This window comes from Boleophthalmus pectinirostris, unplaced genomic scaffold (genome assembly GCF_026225935.1).
Source record: "Boleophthalmus pectinirostris isolate CB_2022bp ecotype Guang Dong unplaced genomic scaffold, ASM2622593v1 HiC_scaffold_7, whole genome shotgun sequence".
Lineage (NCBI taxonomy): Eukaryota > Metazoa > Chordata > Actinopteri > Gobiiformes > Gobiidae > Boleophthalmus > Boleophthalmus pectinirostris.
The window spans coordinates 18385258-18407737 of record NW_026571473.1 but is presented as its reverse complement, the minus strand read 5'-3'; the positions used below and the strand labels follow the sequence as shown (position 1 = coordinate 18407737).

The following is a 22480-nucleotide window of genomic DNA, read 5'->3' as shown; positions in this document are numbered from 1 at the left end:
TGGACAGAGTCATATGGGACGAGGAGCAAGGTAGTGTACTGAGCAAAACGCCTGGTGTGTTTTCTGTGTGGATATAACAAATCCATGTTCTTTCTTTGTGGCTGTCTTTTTTTTAGGGGCTATTCGGGATCATCCCAGTCTCTTTCTAACGCTCTGAACAGACAGAACCAGCTTATGCAGGGAGGAGGAGCCTTTGGCCGCCGCTACTAACCTCACACACAGTAACAGACTGTAGAGGTCTAGGTCCGGGTTTTGTACAGTTTTGTTTTATAAGAATAACACAATTGAATTGTTTTGTTTTTACTCCTGATTTTGTTTTGCTGCCGAGTGTGTTCTACTTGGTGTACAGTCATACAGTGCACATGTCCCCTCATTAGGAGCAGGCTAATTAAAGTCTCATTATTTTCATGTGGTTGTCTTGGTATACGGACCTCACCCAGACTCACCTGGGCCACACTTGCTGAAGCCGTATTTAATTTTGGTACAACCTTTTGTTAATATGCTCATATTGTTAGTTAAGCAGACTTGTGTCTTTTGTTATTTGATCTTAAATGGTATTTGCAAGGTTTTTAAGGTTAAGTCTGTCTTTCACATTATTGAACATAAACTGAATGAGTACATGTTCCCTGCTTCACTTTACTGTAATAAAGTAACTTCAAAGTCTTGTTTGATGCATTTTAGTTGTGACTGATAGAAAAAGCTGTGACTTAAATCTTAATTTGTTTCCTTTATTTAACCTTCCTCCTGTGTTAGCTTTCCATCACCATCTATTGTGTTAACGGGTCAGTTTTGACCCGTGTTCTAAATCAGCTGTGAAATACACTTAAAGTAATTATCAAATTTGTTTCTCATCTCTTGGTTACCTTGTTAGGCTTCCTTTTCCATGAAAATGTTGGTTTTAATGTCTTTGGTGGGGGCTTCAGCTCCTATTTTTATCAGTATACCCCTCTATTTCAATACAAAGAAAATGGTAAAATTAACCTCAAGAGAATAATTTAACTACATAAAAGTTTTTTAGTGTTACTTGACTTTTACTGAGGGGTATTAGAACACATCTGTAAAATTAATTTTTTTTAATTTTTTAATTTTGATGTTCTTAACTATAGTAACATCTATGGTGTTACGGGTCGATTTCGACCCGTATATATTTACAATGAGAAAGAGGCTAAAAAGGTATTTTTTTTTAACAATTGAACGTCATTATCAACTGCTATTACTACTTGGGTAAACCTGACACCTCTTCCGTTTACAGTCAGGTGAATTGAGTGGGGTTGTGGCTGTGGTTGTTGTGGCTGGTGTTGAGGCACGGCTGGCTGAGGAGGATGCTGGTGTGGATGGTCTTTGTGGCGTGGATGGAGCTAGGGGGGCTCCACAGTTGTCTGACCAAGGCCTTAAGGCCTTCTGGATCTCAGGACACCCTCTCTCTTTGCTCAGCATGCACCCTGAATTTCCCAGGTCCTCAAGAAAAATTCTCTGCTTGTATTTTTTGTTTGAGTTCCACCCTTGGTCGATGTGGGTCCACAACACAAATGCATTATATGCAGACACATCAACCATGTTGTTGAACACAATCATGGCCATCTTCTGGTCATTCGTTGGCAAGTGTAGGTGACAGTCAGCTTGTCCAGGTTGTCCAATCTGCCTTTGTTTTTGTTATAGTCAATCATAACTGTGGGCTTTCCTGATGACACGGCTGCATCTTTTTGGAGAGTAGACAAAAGTACCACACTTAGTATTTTCTTTGGACAATATGAGACAACACTGGTGGTGTCTGTAAAAGTATATCTTGAGGAAAATGAAGCCCTGCCTTTCACCTGCGAGATTTCAGCAGGCAGCTTAGGTTTATTTTTCTTTATCATGCCCACTATGGTAAGTTTCCTCCAAAGAACCTCTTGTCCAAGGTCATAGCTGGTTAAAAAGTTGTCACAAGTGATATTGTGACCCTGTAGTCCAGTATTCATATCAAGGACCACACGTTTTCCTTGTTTTTTTCTCGGGGTTGCCACTCTCAGCACTGCCTGTGTGTTTGCAGGTAAACAGGAAAACAAGACAAAATGAGACTCCCCCAAAGCTCAAATTATTGGAAGAGGAGCTGGTTATCATTGTTTTGACTGACAGTGCATTTATGATTTCAGTTTTGGTTATAATTATTGCTTTTTAATCAAATTTTTATAACCGGGTCGAAACCGATCCTAACACCACAAAGGGTATATTTTTAACCAGAGCAATTTAGAATAAAAAAAAAAAAAAAAAGTAATTATTTTGTTGAAATAGATATTCCTGACAAAGTCAAAAAGCCTTGATGCAATAAACTAACCCTGTGTGGTTCTTTTATACATTTTAAACCTAAAACGGGTCGGTGGCGACCCTAACACAAGAGGAAGGTTACATTTTAAGAACATGACTTGACCGCATCCTGTGTATGAGGTAGACAACTCTTGGCTGTTACTGATAACAATTCTCATTTTGCTACATTGTTAATTACAGTAAAACTAGAAATTATGGTCAAATTGTGTTGTCTGAAAAATCATTTTCAATCAATCAGAATTGTTCATGTGTCTCATTTGGGTTACCAGTTTCAATGCTGATGTAGAGTTTGTTTAAACATAAAGGGACTCTGATCTGAATCCTCACTGCTTAAAACCCAGCACCTGCATTCATTCATTCATTACTCAGTTTCATTTGTGTATTTCAGTGCAATGCAAGTAGAAGTAAAGAATACTGATGAATTTATCCACAAGCTATTCGTAACAGCTTTTTAAACTGTCCAGTAGAGAGCGCCAATCATTTACAAATTCGTTTCCTTTCCACCTGAGATGTGAATTTTTATAGGTACATGGGGTTACAAGTGCCATAGGATTTCACTTTAGGGGTGACCGACCTTACACGACAATTTGACAATAGCCAATTTAAGTGAACCAACGTATGTATGTTTACATAGATTCCCGCATTGCCGTGAGCTTGAACGGCAGGTATGTTGGAGATGTCAACATAACATCACGTACAGGGAACACTAGTGCAACGAGGACAAGGCATTTGGGTGAGAGTGCACTGAGCCTTTGGTCTCATGCATCTGGTAAATGGATCCAACTGATGAGGGCAGATGTTGAGTGACCAACAGCAGCCATTGCATTCAAAAATAAAATGGAGAGGAGATTAAAGTTATGTGGTCAGTGCATATGGAATGCATGCTCACATATGCCACTGGGCCTGGTGTCACTTCATGCTGTGAGACATTATTTACCCAGATTCTTGGCCTTTGGAAATTCAAATGTTTATTGTTTTAAGTTTTCCCTTTAAGAATGAACCAGATGAACTTTTAACTTCTCCTTAACAAACATTCTGCCAGTTGACAGGGTGCATCAGGGTTGTTATCTGTATGATAATGATGTTTTGAAGCTTAATATAACCACAAATTGTAACCTTGAAATGCTTACCTCTAAGTATTTTTACTCTTCTAATCACATTGGCAGTAACGGACAAGCCCCGCCTTGATTAGACATAAAAAAGGCAGTTCTTCAGAGTGGTCCCTATAAGTTGTTTACTGAAGATTGCTGCACAGGGCTGCTGCAGGTGGGGGTGCAGAGCTTGGGTCATATATTTGCAGCCATTGTTTGTGTTTGATTGTACTTATGTGTTAGATGGTAGATCCCCAGAGATGGATTCACCAGGAACTTTCTTTTTAAAAAGAAAGAGAAAAAAAGGCAAAACAAAGCTGAAAAAACATTACAAGCTCTGCAGCTTGTAGGCCTAAGAATGAAATCTTTCAGCTCATATAATAATTTACAACAATTAAGTAGGCTACATTATACACACCATATAGGCTTATTTTGTATTAAATGTTAAAGTACCAGTTTGTCAAGGTTGTGGTGCAGTTCATTCTTTATCTCACAGAGGGTGAGAGATGAAAAGAAGATACATTTCAGGAGCTAAAATGTGTCAGAACACTCTGAGACCCTTAGAATCTTCTGCTCTGTGTCCAAATATATGTCTGACAACAATGGATGCCCTATGTGACAGTGGACGTCAGTGAAGACAGGTCTAACTAGACTGTAGAGTGACTACAAGTCACTCATCAACAGAAGACAACGTACATGACGAGCTCAAAGAACCAAACACAGCACACAGGTATCTGATCAGTGACATTCCACTAAGTAGAACACTGAACTTGTTATGTAATGGCCTACTTGCTTTCTAATGTAGTATCTGCAGAAACATTCATGCTTGAGGACTTAATCTCTGCAAATAAAACAGTGCACATTGGGACTTTGTGCATGCACATGTTTTCATGTATGAGTACTATATCTTGTTTTACAGTGAGTGGTCATAGAAGCTATGGTGTACCACAATGCAGTGTGATAAGAAGACTGCTGGAGAACCACAGGTTTGAATGAAAGGAAGCTCAAAAAATAATTTTATATATGTGTGTATATATATATATATATATATATATATATATATATATATATATATATATATATATATATATATATATATATATAGGTCATGATATCTACCAGATATCTAAGCACAAATTTTACTATTGCTTTAAAAACAATCATCTACCAATGTTCCCTTTAGATTGCACTATATATGAGTGTAAATTGTTTACAAGACACACGGTGACTTAAAAACTTGTTTGGCCATGATGTTTCTCAGAAAATCACTCAGCCCACACAAAGATATTTCTGAAAACATTTGTGAACACAGCCTTTAGTTCCTATGACCTATCCACACTGCCTATATGTCATGACTTCTCATGTAAAGCTGATCGTAGCATACATTCATAACATCCTAAGGGTATATTTGTCATTTTCATTAGACACACCTAAATGACTGCCCCCCTTCTCATTGAAATCACATCAGTAGACCAGGTCACTGATCTGTTCTGTCCCTCGTTAAACTGCCTCAGCTCGTGTACCGTGGCCTCAACATGTCCACTTTGAATAGAGGGGTAAAATACTGCCCTTCTCTGCTCACTTCTGCTCCACTTGCTCCTTTATCACTGTGTGTGCTTTAGTAAAACACTTGTAAAACTGTGAACCACACTGGGAAGCCTTTTCTCTCCCTCACCATCCACGCAGCAAATCTAGTCTTTTTATAGATTCTTCAATAGCCAATTATAGCCGAATTAACTAGAGAGTACTGTTAACTATTTGGAGGGTCCCTTGGGTCTTGAGATGCTCTGAACCTTATGATAAGATAAGAAACTATGACTGGTATTTTCCTGGTATTTTCTCTCCAGCTGGAATCAAGGTCCAGTCTCAATTTCCTGAAAGACTTGTCTATGCATTGTTGTGTCTGGTTTTGAAGATGGCAATGGAGGACACTGGGAGACAATCACATTACAGATAAGAATGAGGGAAAACAGTGATTTGTATCGGGGGGGAAAAAAAAAAAAACTTACAGAAGATGGCCTTGCAAAGACAATTATTGTGTCCTATTGAGACAATAAACATGAGCAGTTAGAAGTTTCAGAAATTAAACTGGCAATGAATAGTGGACTTTTCCTATCCCCTCTAAAGGTTCTATGTCATCAACTTCTGTGCGTTTTAGGCCATGTTAGATTATTGCTACCTCCAAAAACACAAAACAAAACCTGGAGTTGTGTTTTGTTTCATTGACACATGTTTGAGCAATCCTTTATTAGTCTGTTTACATTTCCAAAGCTCACAATGCTCTGTTCCACCTTGTGATGCCATGAAGCAGTAGTTTTCAAGTTAACAGGTACCTTTTACTTTTAGTTCAAATGTGATAGAAAATTCTACAACTAAAATCATCCAAATGATTCTAGTGAAGGTGTTCCAATTTTAAAAGTACAGCGGAGCACTACCTTTTTCCTAAACTGTCAGTCTTGTGAAGGTTACATCAGAATGGGCATGTGGTTAAAATAAAAAAAAAGATTAAACCTAAATTTTAATAGCATTTCAGAGCATGTTTTATGCTGGAGAGTCCAAGGCAGCCCCAATTCTGTGTTTGGGGGTCTGGCATTGGTTAAAAACTCTTACAACCTCAAACCACAACTGTACACATACTGTAATCAGACCATGTGCAAGATTATTCCAGTTTCCTTTTTTCCTAGAAGCAGGTCTCAGTGACTCATCAGTTTACAAACATATCATTTATATGCCAGCAAGTCAGCAAAGTTTTACTGTCTTTCTTTTTCTGCAGTATAAGAAAGCTGTGGGAGCTCCTGCACATCTTGCATGCCAGTATATGACCCAGATAAAATGCATTATCTTTTTTTGTCAGAGTTTGGCATGAATAAACTTGACCATATGTTTGTGTGTTCCTTTCCGATTTAAACTTTTGCTTTGAGTGCACTGGTGCAGGACTCAGCTTTCAGATAGAAAAGCTCTTGGCTGTGCTCGATTTGTTCGGCTGGATTTACACTAATGCAGCTTGCTTTGACCGACCTAATCTCACAAGTACAAACACGAGAATGTGAGACAAATGTGTGGCTTTTTGAACAGTTGCAGAAGAAAAAGAAAAGAATCAAATGCAAGGAGGAAATGATTGTTATTTCTACGTGATTTTGTTAAAGAAACTGACTCTTAAGATGTTGTGACCTCATCAAAGCATTCCTGGAGTTGTGCTTTGTTTCATTCACATGTTTGAGTAACTCTTTATTATTAGTCTGTTAACAACTCCTTTTACCTTTAGTTCAGTAGATTTGTAATTCCAGGACTGATATTATCTAGCCCTGGAATAACTTTTATGAAGAAAGAACATTATAACAGATCAGAAAATAGTGTAACATGGACCCTTTAATTTCCTTACTAGATCTTGTTGCAATAAAGATAACACAACAGAAGATTTGTTCTGAGTTTGGCGATGTACTCTGGGTGAGTCTGATTAGTGTGTTTATTTAGTGAGTTGCAGTATGTCTCTCTTAGGGGCAGGCTTAAACATGGCAGGCTGAAATGGAGATGAATAGGTTGGTGATGGGCGTAGTTCTTGTGAGTAACACTGGGGTTGGGTCAGCTGGGTGTCCATAATCATCACCTTCACTGCACACACATCACAGACACAACAGGCCTATAAATAAAATATAGAAAGAGGTAATGTTGTGGAGCAGATGTTTACAAGTGAAAGTTATTCAAGAGACTCAACATTGTAAATGTATCAATGAAAGAGAGAGAAATTCTTTATTAATCCCGAGGGAAATTTAGGTTTTGCTGCAGCAAGCTGTTGCAGTTTTGCTTTAACATTTACATACACATTTGTGTTTCAGTCTCAGGAGGACTGGTCAGGTAGGGTCAGCAGATCTTTGTCAGGGCAGTTTGAGGAGAAGAAGAGCCAGACGTCTCTGTGTCCTGCAGCATCACAGCAGTGTCCAGGGAGGACCAGGTGATCACAAGAGGAAGGGCCTCACTCGAGTGATTAGATTGATGATGAAAAGATTCATTCCCTTAGTGTTTCCTTTGAAAAGTCTTGGAGTATTTTCTTTGAAGCCATATTTGCTGCCACACAAAATATCCTGAAGTGTCTCAAATGAAATTTACATTTGCAACAGTACATAAAAAATGAAGATATTCATGTCATTTATCTATGCAAATTAAAGCAATAAAATGTTCTATTCATAGATTTCATCTTCATGGATTTCTATGTTTATGTACAAGCAACATTTGTTATTTTGACCTGGACAAGGTAGATTTTTTGTTTTGAAATGTTAATTGCTATGGCAACTATGCTCATTTTTCATCAGTCTGAAACCCATGGATACTCTTGTTCTTAGTATGTACGATTTGATGGGAAGTGGATCATAACAACAGCATAATTAAAAGTGATGCTACTTATAAAGCAGCAGTAGCCTTGTAGGATCAGAAGTTAAGTAAAGTACTGCATATTAATGAACAAACTCACTGAAATGTATTGTGTAAGCTGGCTTTTGAATCACTGTGTTTTCGCATTTTACTCATGACCTTAGGGGACTTTTTAATATTATTATTAATCTACAGAGACAGAAAAATGTTTAATGACACATGAGAGGTGAAATAAATGCAAAGAACAACATGGCAGCATGAGGTATTGTCCACATGATATTATAATCCAAAAGCGTCTCCATAGATTGATTAGAATAATATTTCTTCACGTCAGGCTTGCCTTAAAATGAAAATATATCACATTTAAAAACATAGAAAGTGTACTCTGTAAGTTGTCCGGTTTTGGTGGAATGAAAAACGGTGCAATAATATTTTCAAAGTATCCTGTCTTACTTACACATGTTTTTGATTTTGGAGTCTGTGCCCCAAAGTGCCCTGGTGATGAGTTTTAAAATACTAATATATATTTAGGCATCATCATCATGTGTCCATTTCTCATAGATTACACATATAACAAGTAATACAGTAGACAAACCAATCTATTCATTTAGCTGTTTTGTTCAATGTTCTTTTCTTTCTTTCTGTGGCATTAATTGTTCTGATTGAAGCTGTTCAACCAATGAGAGGAGGAGACTTGTAACACACCCCTACTGCTGCTACCATTTTAAGATGCTTCTTGTTGACCTGGTGGCACTGACCTCCAAGACATAAAGGCTTTGCAGTCATGTTGTCACCACCTTTATATATAGGCAGTGGTGGAGGGTAACAAAGTAAAAGTAGTAAAATACTGTACTTAAATCTTTTAGGTAGCCGTACTTTACTTAGGTACATTTTACAGTGGATACTTCTTACTTTCACTACACTACATTTGAGAGCAGGTATCTGTAACTTCTACTCCACTGCTTGGACTTAAAAATAAAAAGTTATTTTCTTATTTTTATTTTTATTTTTACCATGTTTGTGGTAATATCCTGATAAGGGGTTTAAGTTCAAGCTTCAGCTTTGAGCAAACAAAAATAAATACACAAAATTCATAAGAAAAAATAAGAATTTGATTCATATGGACACTGTTAACAAAAATCTGTATTTTTTTTTTTAACAATTAGTCAAGATCTGTGTGAAATACTTTTACTTTTTACTCATTTTTAAATGGGTACTTTAATACTTTTACTTATGTAGATTTCTTCATGTGTTACTAATGATTAAAAAGTTTGTTAAGTTTAGTAGGGAAATTTAAGTTAACTCTTATAAGTAAATATGGCTTCAAAATACAAAGCATATGGGCGGTTTGTGTGCAGATACCTAAGAGAGGGTCCTGTGTTAAAGATTGTGAATGATTACCTCACTGATTTAGAGCGTGACTGAAAAAACCCGCCCACTACCTCTCACCAGCCAATCAGCTTCGAATATTTAACCCCAGCCACCCATATAGATGAGTCGGAGCGGCAACTCTGACAGACCATAAGAAAGTTCACCCCACAACCACAACTCCCACACTTTGTATCCCGCTCTTCAGGCTCACCCGATTCGGATACCTAAAAACAAAAAAACTTATTATTTTTGGGGGAAGTTCAAACTTTTATTATAACATGGAAAAAGAAATAAGGCATCTTATCTCTGTTTGGATATTTCTTGTTAAAATCTTTGGAGTTTTTTCCTCTGAACCAACCACAGATACATTTGGTAAGTAACTATCATTCCCCTCTACTTTAATTTAACTTGTTGCAAAGGTAAGTTTTCATTTTTGTTATTAACCCATACCTAAACAGACGTGAGTAGGTTAATTAATTCGCCCTTATTGTCACGAGTTTTACACAGTGAAAGGCTTTGAATGTGCAGGTCTGGTGCAGGTCTACATCCCTCCACGCACCATTCATGCTCCATGTGCGCACGAAGAAAAGCTGCTATTGGCCCTTTGTGAACAAAAAGAAAAGAAGGGGCAAAACGGGGAGAAGGAGGAATTTAGACAAGTTTTGCATATGACTTATGCTTTGTTGATGCCATTTCTACTGTGTGCTCAGACTACATGAGCCAAATTAGCCTGTATAAATAATGTTCACTTTTTGCCCTCAGTCTGTTTCTTTATCTCTTCACTTTACTCATTGCTGCTGCATTTGTGTTTCATTCTTAATTTCAAGATATTTAAATGTAAACGTTAGATTTAGATGTCTTTTATAATAAGGACAAAAGAGGGCGACACTTCCTTGTTTTATACTGCTCCTACTTGACCCGCTGGTTGAGAATGATCCCTAATGGCATGTGTGTTTGTGCACAATCGTGCTGGTTGTTGAATAGAAAGCACTCTCTTCTGCTCACTTGAAATTTCAAGTTTATAGAGACATAAAATCAATAGACTTATTGGTTTTATGCTATATATGCTGTCTATGATCTAATTAAATCCATTTCCCTCTCCTCTTACAGTATTGTGTTGCTTGTCTTGTTTTTTTCTGTTATTATTTCATGCATGACCTTGGTAGTCACTATTTTGCCCTAACCCTGTGTTTTCTCTGGATTTTAACAGTAAACAGCACCACAGCTCCTCTGCCGACCACCACAGAATGGATCGCAGACTACACTGACATACTGTCTAAGTTTTCCCGACGCACTGAAGAGATCCCAGATGAGGACATGTGTTACATTGAGCCTGGCAAACCTGAGACCATCAAAGAATGTGAATTCAACAATGAGACACAGACTTTCATTATTATACATGGCTGGACGGTATGTGAACCCAACCCTTACACATGTCCCTTATAATGTCTCACAAATATAATATAAAATGACAGAAAGAGGTTAACATGCGTGCATACAGTGTATTTAAAGTTTGCATTGCTCATTTTAATATGTAATGCACATGTATTCAGCGGCAGTTTAACCCACTGACTGATGTTAAAGATGTTTTATGCTCCCAGGTCACAGGGATGTATGAGAGCTGGGTTGCCAAGCTGGTGACCGCCCTGTATGAGCGTGAACCCAATGCCAACGTGATTGTTGTAGATTGGCTGAACCGTGCCAGCCAGCATTACCCCACCTCTGCTGCCTACACCAAACTAGTCGGACGTGATGTGGCCAAATTTGTTACCTGGCTACAAGTAAGACTTTCACTTAGTTTCACTTACTTATCCAAACGTGCAGCTGGCCCACATCTGCAACTCCTATTTTCCTGCAACTGCTTTTAACAGTAAACATTAACAGTTCTTCACACGCACCAGTTCTGTAAGGGCCACAACTGTGACAAATGCGTACCTGATGATGCAATAGTCTTTTAATATAACTTAGTGCTGAAAGTGTTTTTCTTTTCTTCTGATTTTAAGCAGACCATATATCTTTTTTATGACTGTATTTGCGGGTTGCAGCAGACGCTCATTACAAGGCAGAGTATTTAATGTAACACAGCTATTGTTTCATGACTCATGGCAAAAGTCCATTACCACAAGTAGTTTCTCACATTTGTTTGGAGTTTGTATGTGCAACTATTTTTGGTGTTCATAGTAATAACTGCCTTCAATTTTCCTGCAAACCCTTTTAATACCTACAATGGGTACCGCAAAGCCTGCCAACAATTAAAGGGAAAATGTGCTGTAATGTAAAGACATGTGTTTATTTCACCCACCTCTTTTCATGCAGAATGAGCTGCAGTTGCCCTGGGACAAGATTTATCTGCTGGGTTACAGTCTGGGAGCACATGTGGCTGGAATTGCCGGCGCCCTCTCCGATAAGAAAATCAGCAGGATCACAGGTAAGAGGAGCAATTAATAATACATTTTTTTTAACCTTTTCTGTTTCAACATGCTCTTAAATCTGAAAATATTGATGTTTATATTTACTGTGGACTAAATGAGTCCTTGTGTGCTGTGAATATGAACGTTAACCTTTCCTAAAACACTGGCAGCAGCGGCACATCAATCGAATATAAGCTACTAGTGTGACTACATTCCAGGACTGTATTGTGCTTGTGAGCCTAAAGAGAGAATGAGTTTTTCCCACTTTCAAATCTCCCTGTGACCTGCTTAGAATAATATAGTATGTTTAATGTGATCTAGGGATCTCAGAATTTTCCATTAAGGCTTAATTTGTTGCTTATTGAAAAGAACAGAGAAGTGGAATAACTGGGTGCTGATTGTAGCACATTTGGGCCTGAATCAGCCTGCTTTTTGTTCTCAGGTTTGGATCCAGCAGGCCCCACGTTTGAGCATGCAGATGACCAGAGCACATTGTCCCGAGATGATGCCCAGTTTGTAGATGTGCTTCACACAAACACCAGGGGCTCTCCAGGACGCAGCATCGGTATCCAGAGACCCCTTGGCCATATCGACATATACCCAAATGGAGGTGCCTTCCAACCGGGATGTGACATCCAGAACACCCTGCTGGGAATTGCATCCGAGGGGCTCAGGGGACTGCAGAGTATGTCACTGAACCACTAGCATTTCTTATCTTATTCATTTTATTTGGTCAATCAATCCTGTTTGTTTTGTTACACACAATAATCTGCTCAATTATTACATTGTCAAAGGCCAATCTGCCTAAATAGAGTGTGTCAGGGAGAACTTCCAGCATACAGCCATTGCATACATTTTGAACTATTAGTTTCTAGATATACGCGTTCAATGCATTATTCTAATGTAATTAACTCTGTGTCACTTTCCCTCTACAGACATGGACCAGCTTGTCAAGTGTTCCCATGAACGCTCCATCCACCTTTTCATCGACTCTCTGGTCAACCTGAACCAGCAGAGCATGGCCTTCCGCTGTAACTCTAAAGATGCCTTCAACAAAGGCCTGTGCCTGAGCTGCAGGAAAAACCGCTGCAACAAACTGGGCTACAATGTCAACAAAGTCCGCTCAACACGAAGCACCAAGATGTATCTGAAGACCAGAGATATGATGCCCTACAAAGGTATGTGAAAAGAAGCCGACAAGAAAAAAATAAATAGATTTTAGTACTACAGAATTAGTTCGAATTAAGTAATTTAAGCTGTAGTTTCAATCATCTTGAAGATACGAGTTGTGTTTCTGAATGTTGTGCAGACAGTGAGTGATACACTACTGTAGAGGTCAGGAGTATTTTGAGTCATGAGTTGTGCTTATGTAATGTGACACCGCTGCATGTCATACATTAGCAATGGAAAAAAGTCTATTTGTACACTCTGGCAAAGGTCCAAGTTGGGAGACAATTGGAAATTTCTAGAAACTATGATGCTAAGTTTAATATAAAAGACTTTATAAGTGATCATATAGTAAAGAGGAACATCTGTTACGTAAGGATTTCTTGGGACTGAATTAGTTGAGTGTTAGAGAACATGTGAGTGTGCAGACAGCTCCACAGGCAGCAGGCCCAGCTGTTCAAAAGCACTCATCATATTCTTTCTCTCTCTCTCTCTCTCTCAGTCTTCCACTACCAGGTGAAGGTTCACTTCTTCAGCAAGGACAAACTTAGCTTCACAGAACAACCCCTAAAGATTTCACTGTATGGCACCCACGGAGAGAAAGAAGACATCCCCTTTGTCCTGTAAGTGTGTCATAAGTGTCATGCAAACCCCATATTCACAAACCAGGGAGTGTTAACAGGTGTGCGACCTCAGCTCCAATCTGGGGAGATTAAGACTGCACGGTGTTATTATTTTAACAATAAAAATTCCAGTAAATGAATATGCTGAATGCCGTTCAATGGTATGGTATTGAACTATAGTAGAGTATACAACATTTGCATGGAAACAAGTAGGGGTAGCGGACAAACCCCCTATCAGAAATGTTACATACCCCACCTTCAATAGTTAACCTTTCTGACCCTGTTCTCCTGACTATTTTTCAGGCCTGTCCTAAATGAAAATGCCACCCAGTCTTTCCTCATCACCATCGACGCAGATATCGGGGACCTGATGATTGTCAAGCTGCGCTGGGAGAAGGATAGCCTCCTCAGCTGGAACTGGTGGGGCAGCAGCAAGTTCCACATCCGTAAACTGCGCATCAAGTCCGGGGAGAGGCAGTCAAAGTAAGAACCAGTGTGTGTGCCATTGTGCTATTTGTGACAATCTCAGAAGAGCTGACAAAAAAATTTTACTCAGATACTAATCAATACTAAAACTACCATTACAGCTAAAAGCTCCTTTGAACAAGTATCAATACTGAAAAAGATCACATCAATAGAACAGAATTGGATCTTTAAGAATACTTTTGCTGTATTACAGAACTGGTATAAGACCATAGGGTTATATTAAAGAAGCTGTTTTGTGTTTTTTAGTGCTGAACTACAACTTAAACATACTCAATATGCTTGAGCATCTATCAAAATATAACTTTGGTTAAGCTAATGATGATGGAACACCATTATAGCATGCAGAAAAGCATACTAGAAATAACATTATATTGTCAAAAAAGTTACTGAGTCACCGTAAATGTTGTATGAGAAAATACAACTAGAATGAAAACCTGACCACTTATCTTTCTTCTTTTCAGAGTGGTCTTCAGATCAAAGGATGGTGAGTTTGCATACCTTGTTCGGGGTGGAGAAGATGCAGTGTTTGTTAAGTCAAAAGAAGACAACCGCAAAGAGAAGCTGTAAGTACAACAGATGAAACATTTGTTGGAACATTTTTGGTCAATTTCATCAAGTAAAATTTACCTTTATTTTTTACAGGATCCACAAAATGAAAACTGAGGGTAGCCAGTTTGGGCAAGACATACAGGCATAAATTTGCACTTAAAAAAACGTTGATTTACGCCATTCGCTTTTTCAATCGTGACCAAAGATGGACTAAACTACTGTGAGATTCTACACGAAAATCAACTCTTTGGGGACTCTCACATTTCCGCATTTCTGCCATACAATTAAACCTATACAACCTCACCCAACACCATCATTAACAGTAAAAACACTGCTGCTGAAGATAGAATACATTATCTTTATAGAGGATGTCCTAACTAATTGTATTCTTTTATAGCTTTTGCCGCATATTTTTGTTTTGTAATATTGTCTTGCTTTTATAGTCTTTCTGTTTGTATGTTTCTGCTGCCTGCGTGAACTTGGAATTATTTTAGTGTAAATAATTTGGAGTGACAGGCATAATTTTGGCACATCTTTTGGTGAATATGATTTGATTTTTTCTGTTTCTTCTGACCACTAATTGCCAACAATCAACAGGGACCAAAGAAGTATTAAGTCTACTGAAGAGAGATTTGCTCTGGTTCTTTGTAAATAGACTTGTGAAATCAGTATTATATATTTTTAATGTTAAACTGTGATCTGATTAATTATGCGTTGGTTTTGTGTCACTGGTCACTTTAGAAGGCTCTTCTGGCCCTGACACCATTTAATAGATTACAGTTGAGGTGCAGAGATGTGCATTTATGTTTTTGTACCTTTAGTCACTTTGAATCTATTCTAACTGTGACTTTCACTGACAAATTGGTCAAATGTGTAACTACTTCTGTCACCAATAATGAATGCTCTTTTTAAGGTCAAACATTTTGCTTCCAATAAACTGTCTCTGTAATATGTAATGGACTGGCCTGCCTTAAGCCATAATGCATCTCCAGAAACACCCTTTTGTATTTATTAAATGTACAGAACAAATCTATATTTGTATATTAAGCTGTAATATATTTTGCCAGTTTCTATTGTTAAATGTATTTGTTTTCCAACTGAAGCATTTTGTGTTTTATGCACAAAACTTAAGAAAGCGTGATCACATTGGTCACAATGTCAGCTGCGCATTCATTTGTCTGAAATGAAATGCAGTGCACTGTACAAATAGAGGGTCCAAGATGGATTAATAAACAAATCATTTAGAATCCCAATGACTACTCAAGTTACTATCAACAAAACACCAAAATGTTACTACAAACTAATATGGCAAAGAGACAGCATGACAGCTCTAAGCTCAAATGTGAGTGGGCGATAGCAGGGACTTAGAGAGAATTTAAAATTTTCATGTAAATGTTGAGGTCAATGAACAGTGCTAAAGTGGTGTATATGGGCCCATAGTACATGGCTTGAATCTAACACTTTGTTGGGATTTTCACAATATAATTTAATTTGTCTGTGGTCTTTCCTGCCACAGCACAGTTTCACCCAACTTTTGCCTTAAGTAAATAAGCTATAAAACTCAAACTGTTAACATGTGACTTTTATCATTAAGAACCACACCGCAAACATCTGAATGTCTGAGGAATACTTTTAGTCCTGTTTGCACTCTGCAAAAAGACCAGTGTGTTTCATCTCTATCATATGAACAGCATCAGACCAAGTTTGTATCCCACTAATGACTGAAAACAAATTACATAATAAGTCTAAAATGACGCAGCTTTAACTCTGAGTGTGTACATTAACATCACTAAAACAGCTCCTGGGTCAGTAGAAAACTGTAATAAAAGCCTGTACACAGACTGTGGTAAGGGCTGGATGTCATACTATTTGGTCATCTTTGACTTGTTTGTGGGGTGTATATATTTTTCAACATCAACGCTGTTTTTTTTTTTTTTTTTTGACCTGAGTATGTAAAACACATGTATTCTCAGAAACATTGTTGAGAAACTGAAAACTGAGTTGATTGCAAGGTTGGAGGTCTAACACTTTCTTGTCTTCATGAAGATGTTTTTATTTTTCTATGAATATTACACAGTTTGCCATTTAAATTTAACTCTTTAAACATATAATTTACAGTAGAAAATCATTCATAGTGGTGACTCCCGGCAAGGGCCAGAGTCACAGTGCAAAGTGGTGGAGGCCGGGACTCTGAAAATAACCAAACACAGACACTGGTATTCAACGAAAATGTGTCACGTTTCTTGGAAGACCTCCCCCAGATGTTCTGCTGAGGAAGCTGCTGCTGGAAATGTGGGTCTGGGTGCCACAAGAGAAAACAACAAAGGATGCAATGTGTTTTTATATTCACAGATGCACCAAATTTCAGTGCAAAGAGCTTCCATGAAGTGTCTTTCTTTCAGTCTCATTTACTTGATTGTGTTCAAGGAAGCTTCTGCTCTTCTTGGTTAAATCTAAACTGACCATTGTCCTGGGTGTTGTTGAATGTTCATCTTTTGTATCTTACAAAAGCAGTCTGCTTCCTACTTATTTTGTTTTGACATCTTTTTTTTTTTTTTTTTAATAAATCATTTAACTTTCAGGTAGTGGTGTCTCCTCTCCACAGATCTATTCTGTCCTCACCCTCCACCAAAAAGTGAAACGGTGCACCAAAATACATCATATCACATTGTAGACACATTGCAGTGCCATGTCTGGGCAAAATTTTCTGTTCATCTGATTTGTTCTGATCTAGGATATTTCTATTCTAGTCAAATATCAGTCATGTAAGCTTTAAGCAATGCTATAATGCTGTTACATGTGTTTTGTTTCATTCACACGTTTGAGTAACCCTGCATTATTAGAAAATATCACCAAAACTCAAAATGATCTGTTCCACCTTGTGATGTCATGAAGTTATAAAAACACATTGGAGACCTGTATTACTACATGACATCACGAAGTGGAACAGGGTGTTTTCAGTCTGAGAGGAAAACTCAACCTAAATAAGCAGGGTTTGTGTGTTAAAACTGTGAATGAAACAAAACACAACTCCAGGTATGTTTGTGATGAAGAAACATTATGACATAGATCAGAAAACAGCTAGGCCTTTAAGGGTATCTATGACTAATTACTTTTTGTGTTGAACACAATCTTTGACATCACAAAAACACAGGAGGAGAAACCTACCCCTCGAGTCGTTACCTGCTTGTAACCAGAGTCATGTGACCTGACTTTATACAAAACAAAAGAGCTCTTGCTCCGACCTCAGCTTCCAGTCCATTACAAATATTGTCAGTAGTAACTTATGGTAAATAGATCTGGCCACATACAACGCACGCCTGGTTACACAAAAGAACAAGCATTTAAAACTATTGCTACTATTCACAATGCAATATGACAACTACTTACCTATACAACTAGTCCACAACCTGCTAATGACAATAATTATTTATTTTCATTTGATTTGCTCTTTATTGAGGACAAAATGGCATACACATGATCCATAACAAAAATACTAACAATAAAAACTATTATTATTAATCACCAAAACGTTACATAAACTCATATGACTGCAGATTAGCCTACAAATGTTTTAGTTTTATTAAGTCTATGCGATTAGATGTGGTATTGTTGACCCTGCACATAAAGTGGTCTAATCATTTACCTTACAAACAATTTTCCACTCCCCGCCCGAGGTCAGTCGCCCAGCCAATGGCTCGTGAGAGGTGCTATTTAAGACGCGGCCAGTTCAAGGTGCTTCAGAAATCAGCTCTGTACCGGATCAGGACGCACGGAATTACGCGCGAGTACAGGTTTACTCTACTGTGACCACGTGGTTCATTTAAACGTAAAAAGACGTTTGTTTGAAAAGATTCTTCAGTAAAAGAAATGAAAACGTGGAGCGTTCGCTTTCTTTACTTTTTGTTCTTAATCGCAGCTGTGCAGAATGTGACGTCCCTGGAAGAGGAGCTCGCCGACTCTATTTTTGGTAGGTTCCCCGTTCAGCTTTTCGAGATATCACCACAGACTGTGTATACAGTCTGTCACCGAGCTAAAGATTAAAACAAGGAGTTACAACTTCGAGCATGTGTATAGACGAACACTTTCATGAATACAATTGATATGAACGTGCATTGTGCGTGATCAAACAGTTGGGAGCACCAGCGCTTTTTTATATCAGTGTTTTTTGTCACTCTGCATCCACATCACTGCACGCCACGGTATAAATAAAGTTCTGCTAGTAACCTTCTCCAGTGTCAGTTAAGTCACCATGACGTAGAACTGCTCAACCCCTAAGTGCAGCAGAGAGAAAGCGTTTCTGCACTGAGCACCCTGGCAAGTTCATAAGTTATTCTCGCTGTGCAGAAATAAGAATAAACATACTATTTCAAAAGTAAAGTGTTCCACTCCGCTGAAACGTTGTAAACGTCTGTTTTCTATATGGTCCCTACCCCCACTGCGCACTCCTCCGAGTGGAGTCAGCTGACTCAGGCTGCACTGAAGTTGTGCAGATTATTGTCGGTGAGATGGCAAGAACAAAGCCAGCAAATCTATTGGTGGTTACTATGGAGCTCTGTCTGACCAAGTGAACCCCCATAACCCCTGAGCGTTGATCTTGTCTAAGGTAGAAGTCTATTTACTGAGGGGGGCCTCCAGGGGCCACAGCTTATTGGAAGCAGTCACTCAGTGAGCTAGTCAGGCGTCTTGGAATTCCCACCCTCAAAACATCAAACAAGACAAGACATCAGCTACAGTCACATTTGTACTCACATTGTTTTTCAGTCTTTAAATCTGAACTTTGTTTAACAGGTAATTTTCTGGATCCTGTCAAGGATTTGTTTGAGCACAGACATGAGACCAATGGAAGTCTGGTCAGGTTTTCTTTGCGTAAACCGTCCCATCCAGATGATGACGTGTGCTTCATTGCCCCTGGAAAAGCAGAATCTCTCTCAGCCTGTTCCTTCAACAGCTCCGCCAAAACATTCTTAGTCATCCATGGCTGGACGGTGAGCACACACGAGCCCAGACCTGCCTCCCATTACTGCCTCAAGCACTTTGTTTGCTCTTCTTCATTTTACTGTTGCTGAAGCAACATCTCACCAAAAGCTCATTCCACATTGTTTTAATAGGATGCATAACTAACAAGCACAATCATGCTCTGACCATCCTTCAGTGAAAACTGTAGTTTACTCTCAGAAGAGAATCATTATTTATCTAAACATAAACTTCTGTTAATGTCTGAGGTAATAAATCTTGCTGTTTTCTCTGTTTTCATTAGTTGAGTGGCATGTTTGAAAGCTGGGTGGCTAAACTGGTGTCAGCCCTTTATGAGCGAGAGCAGACCGCTAACGTCATCGTGGTGGACTGGCTCAACTCGGCCCAGAACCACTATGTGGTGGCAGCTCAGAAAACGAAATCGGTGGGGCAGGAGGTCGCCCGCTTCATCGACTGGATGGAGGTCAGTACACATCTGTACACACTCAAATTACAAATACCACAAGTTAGAGTTTAAGTCAGTTGTACTGTGAATAACAATGTGTTTTTATTATTAACTGTAGGAAGCCACCAACATGCCTCTGGACAACCTGCACCTGATTGGTTACAGTCTTGGAGCTCATGTGGCTGGGTTTGCGGGAAGTCATGCAAACAATAAAGTTGGGCGTATAACTGGTAAAAGTGTATTTAATGAATAGTGTGATGAGGTGTGCTGGCTGTGGTCTCATATGTGTTTGTGCTCAGGTCTGGACCCTGCTGGCCCAGACTTCGAGGGTGAGCACGCGCACAGACGCCTGTCTCCGGACGATGCTCACTTCGTGGATGTGCTGCACACGTTCACTCGAGGATCTCTGGGGCTCAGCATCGGCATTCAGCAGCCTGTGGGACACGTCGACATTTACCCCAACGGAGGCAGCTTCCAACCAGGCTGCAACCTCAGAGGGGCCCTGGAGAAAATTGCAAACTTTGGCTTATTTGGTTAGTGGCTCTTCAACATTTAAACCTTCATTATCAGAACAGAGCCTTAAACTAAATAAATGTATTTGTTTCAGCTATAAGTGATGCAGTGAAGTGTGAACACGAGCGCTCCATTCACCTGTTCATTGACTCTCTGCTCAATGAGAAAGAGGCCGCCCGGGCCTACAGGTGCAGCAGTAATGACGTGTTTAACCGCGGCATGTGCCTCAACTGCCGCAAAAGTCGCTGTAATGCGGTGGGCTACGACACGAGAGTGGTCCGCAAACCAAGGAATGTGCAGATGTACACAATGACCAGATCCTCCATGCCCTTTAGAGGTTAGGCAATAGAAAATTAAACTTACACTGTCTTTAACATTTTGTAATGATCTATAATATTTGGTTTGTGACTTTTTAGTGTATCACTATCAGCTGAAGGTCCATTTCTCCAGTAAAGTGAACCGCTCTGAGATGGAGTCATCACTCACTGTCTCACTTTATGGAACCAAAGGAGAGGCCGAAAATCTCGAGGTCAAACTGTGAGTTCAATACTAACATTTCAAGCTTAAAAACTTAAAAAATAATAATAATCACATTTATTTTGCACTCTCTAATTATCAGAAAGGAGAAAATAGCCACTAACAGGACCCAATCTTTTCTGCTGGTGACTGAGAAAGATATTGGTGATCTTCTGATGTTAAAGTTTAAATGGGAGGAGACAAATGGCTGGTCGGCTGCAAACATGCTAAAGATAGTCTCATCATGGTGGTCCGGTGAAGACGAGGGCAACAGCATGGACGTCCACCGGATCCGCATCAGGGCGGGAGAGACACAGCAGAAGTAAGTGCTTTATGATACAGGAAGAGCTTTAGTGGTGCCCTGAATGCACTTCCTGATCAATTGTGTTTTGTTTTTTTGTGTCCCAGGGTGGTCTTCTGTCTCAAAGACCCAGAAGCTCACAACTTAGACCAAGAACTGACTTTTGTAAAGTGTAAAGATGCCTGGAGGAAGGCATCAAGGAGGTAAGGAGAAACCTTTTATATACAATCATGCATTTTCAATTGTATGAGGAAGCCTTTTGACTAAAACTTATATTACTTCTGGTAATAGAGTTCGTCTGGATAGTCTCACATCCTCAAGATGATCCCAGATGTCCATTCTGTTAGCACTTATAATTTATACACCTTTAAACATACCCTATTGTAAATATTTATATAGCATATAAGATAGTAATACATATTTAAAACAGCCCTGTAAATGTTGTACAATTTTGTAAAATTTGTCTTTTGTTTTTTTATATATATATATTAAAAGCACCGTTGATTTTCCTAATGTACCTAAAGTATCTTTATATGTACATATTGTTTGTTTTTGTTTTTTTACCAATATTAAGAATCTGTCCTGTAATGTTCTGGAGGTACTAAAGTCCTGTTTGTAAATAGTGATGTATTTATTAAAACAACTGTTACTTAGGTTGTGCAGACTGCTGCCACTTCTCCAAGAGCAGATAAAGCAGTCTTTAAGGATCTTCAACATGGTACATGTTACTGTTTATGTAAGTTCAGCGTTTCAAAGCATTCACCACTGTGGCTCTTAGCATTAGTATTTGTGACCAAGGGCTTTATTCAGTGTGCCTTACATCAGAAGTAGTCTACAGAATAGTTTCTTTTGCTGCTCAATACTTTTGATTGTACAGAAGTTACTCTAGTTACCTCAAAACTGGAAACCCAGGGGACTGTTGTAACTTTCAGGAGTAACTCTTGTTTTATTGTGACCTTAAACATTTGCACTGAAAACAGAACATGTAGCTGAATATTTTCATATCTATATGTAAACACAATTATTCAGCTCTATGCAACATGTATATAGTTTTCTCAAATGCCTTATGTAAATGTGTAAATAATCACCAAATAAATTGATGGGACAAAATACCTTGTTGTTTTGTTTGTTTCATAAAATGTACAATTTTTATCATGTAGTTTTCACAATTCAAGGCTGTGTGTGTTTTCTCAATATTTCGTTTATCAGTGTTTCATTTCAAACCTTTCCTTATTTGTTTTTGATAAAAATGAGCAAGAAAAGTTAAATCACCCAAACTAAAACTTTGTAATTTCTTGGTATCCTTGCATTTTGAACAACATGGATTTATGTCAAGGTGACCCAGAGGATAGACA

At 38.6% G+C, this 22480-nt stretch overlaps 2 protein-coding genes and 1 long non-coding RNA gene across 3 annotated transcripts; all 3 read left to right on the top strand.

Moving 5' to 3' along the window:
* LOC129411997 (uncharacterized) lies at positions 1–665 on the top strand. The gene is made up of 2 exons (XR_008633522.1): positions 1–30; positions 117–665. It is a non-coding gene; the product is annotated as an uncharacterized LOC129411997 (long non-coding RNA).
* An 8611-nt stretch (positions 666–9276) lies between these two features.
* On the top strand, positions 9277–15626 carry lpla (lipoprotein lipase a). The gene is made up of 10 exons (XM_020924779.2): positions 9277–9509; positions 10348–10547; positions 10739–10918; positions 11454–11565; positions 11991–12233; positions 12484–12726; positions 13218–13338; positions 13642–13821; positions 14286–14387; positions 14467–15626. The coding sequence occupies exons 1-10, from the start codon at positions 9416–9418 to the stop codon at positions 14519–14521; spliced, it is 1530 nt and encodes a 509-aa protein (XP_020780438.1). The 5' UTR covers positions 9277–9415; the 3' UTR covers positions 14522–15626.
* Positions 15627–18136: 2510 nt separating this feature from the next.
* Positions 18137–22453, top strand: LOC110160147 (lipoprotein lipase). The gene is made up of 10 exons (XM_055164465.1): positions 18137–18343; positions 19165–19361; positions 19634–19813; positions 19914–20025; positions 20095–20328; positions 20403–20645; positions 20725–20845; positions 20928–21146; positions 21233–21328; positions 21417–22453. Exons 1-10 carry the CDS (start codon positions 18244–18246, stop codon positions 21448–21450), a joined length of 1536 nt encoding a protein of 511 aa, XP_055020440.1. The 5' UTR covers positions 18137–18243; the 3' UTR covers positions 21451–22453.
* The last annotated feature ends 27 nt before the right edge of the window (positions 22454–22480 follow it).

Coding starts and splice junctions, on each gene's coding strand:
- lpla (XM_020924779.2), top strand. CDS start 9,416: ATGGAAAAAGAAATAAGGCATCTTATCTCTGTTTGGATATTTCTTGTT. Junction 11,566..11,990: donor GAAAATCAGCAGGATCACAG/GTAAGAGGAGCA, acceptor TTTTGTTCTCAG/GTTTGGATCCAGCAGGCCCC. Junction 14,388..14,466: donor GACAACCGCAAAGAGAAGCT/GTAAGTACAACA, acceptor TATTTTTTACAG/GATCCACAAAATGAAAACTG.
- LOC110160147 (XM_055164465.1), top strand. CDS start 18,244: ATGAAAACGTGGAGCGTTCGCTTTCTTTACTTTTTGTTCTTAATCGCA. Junction 20,646..20,724: donor ATCCTCCATGCCCTTTAGAG/GTTAGGCAATAG, acceptor GTGACTTTTTAG/TGTATCACTATCAGCTGAAG. Junction 21,147..21,232: donor GCGGGAGAGACACAGCAGAA/GTAAGTGCTTTA, acceptor TTTGTGTCCCAG/GGTGGTCTTCTGTCTCAAAG.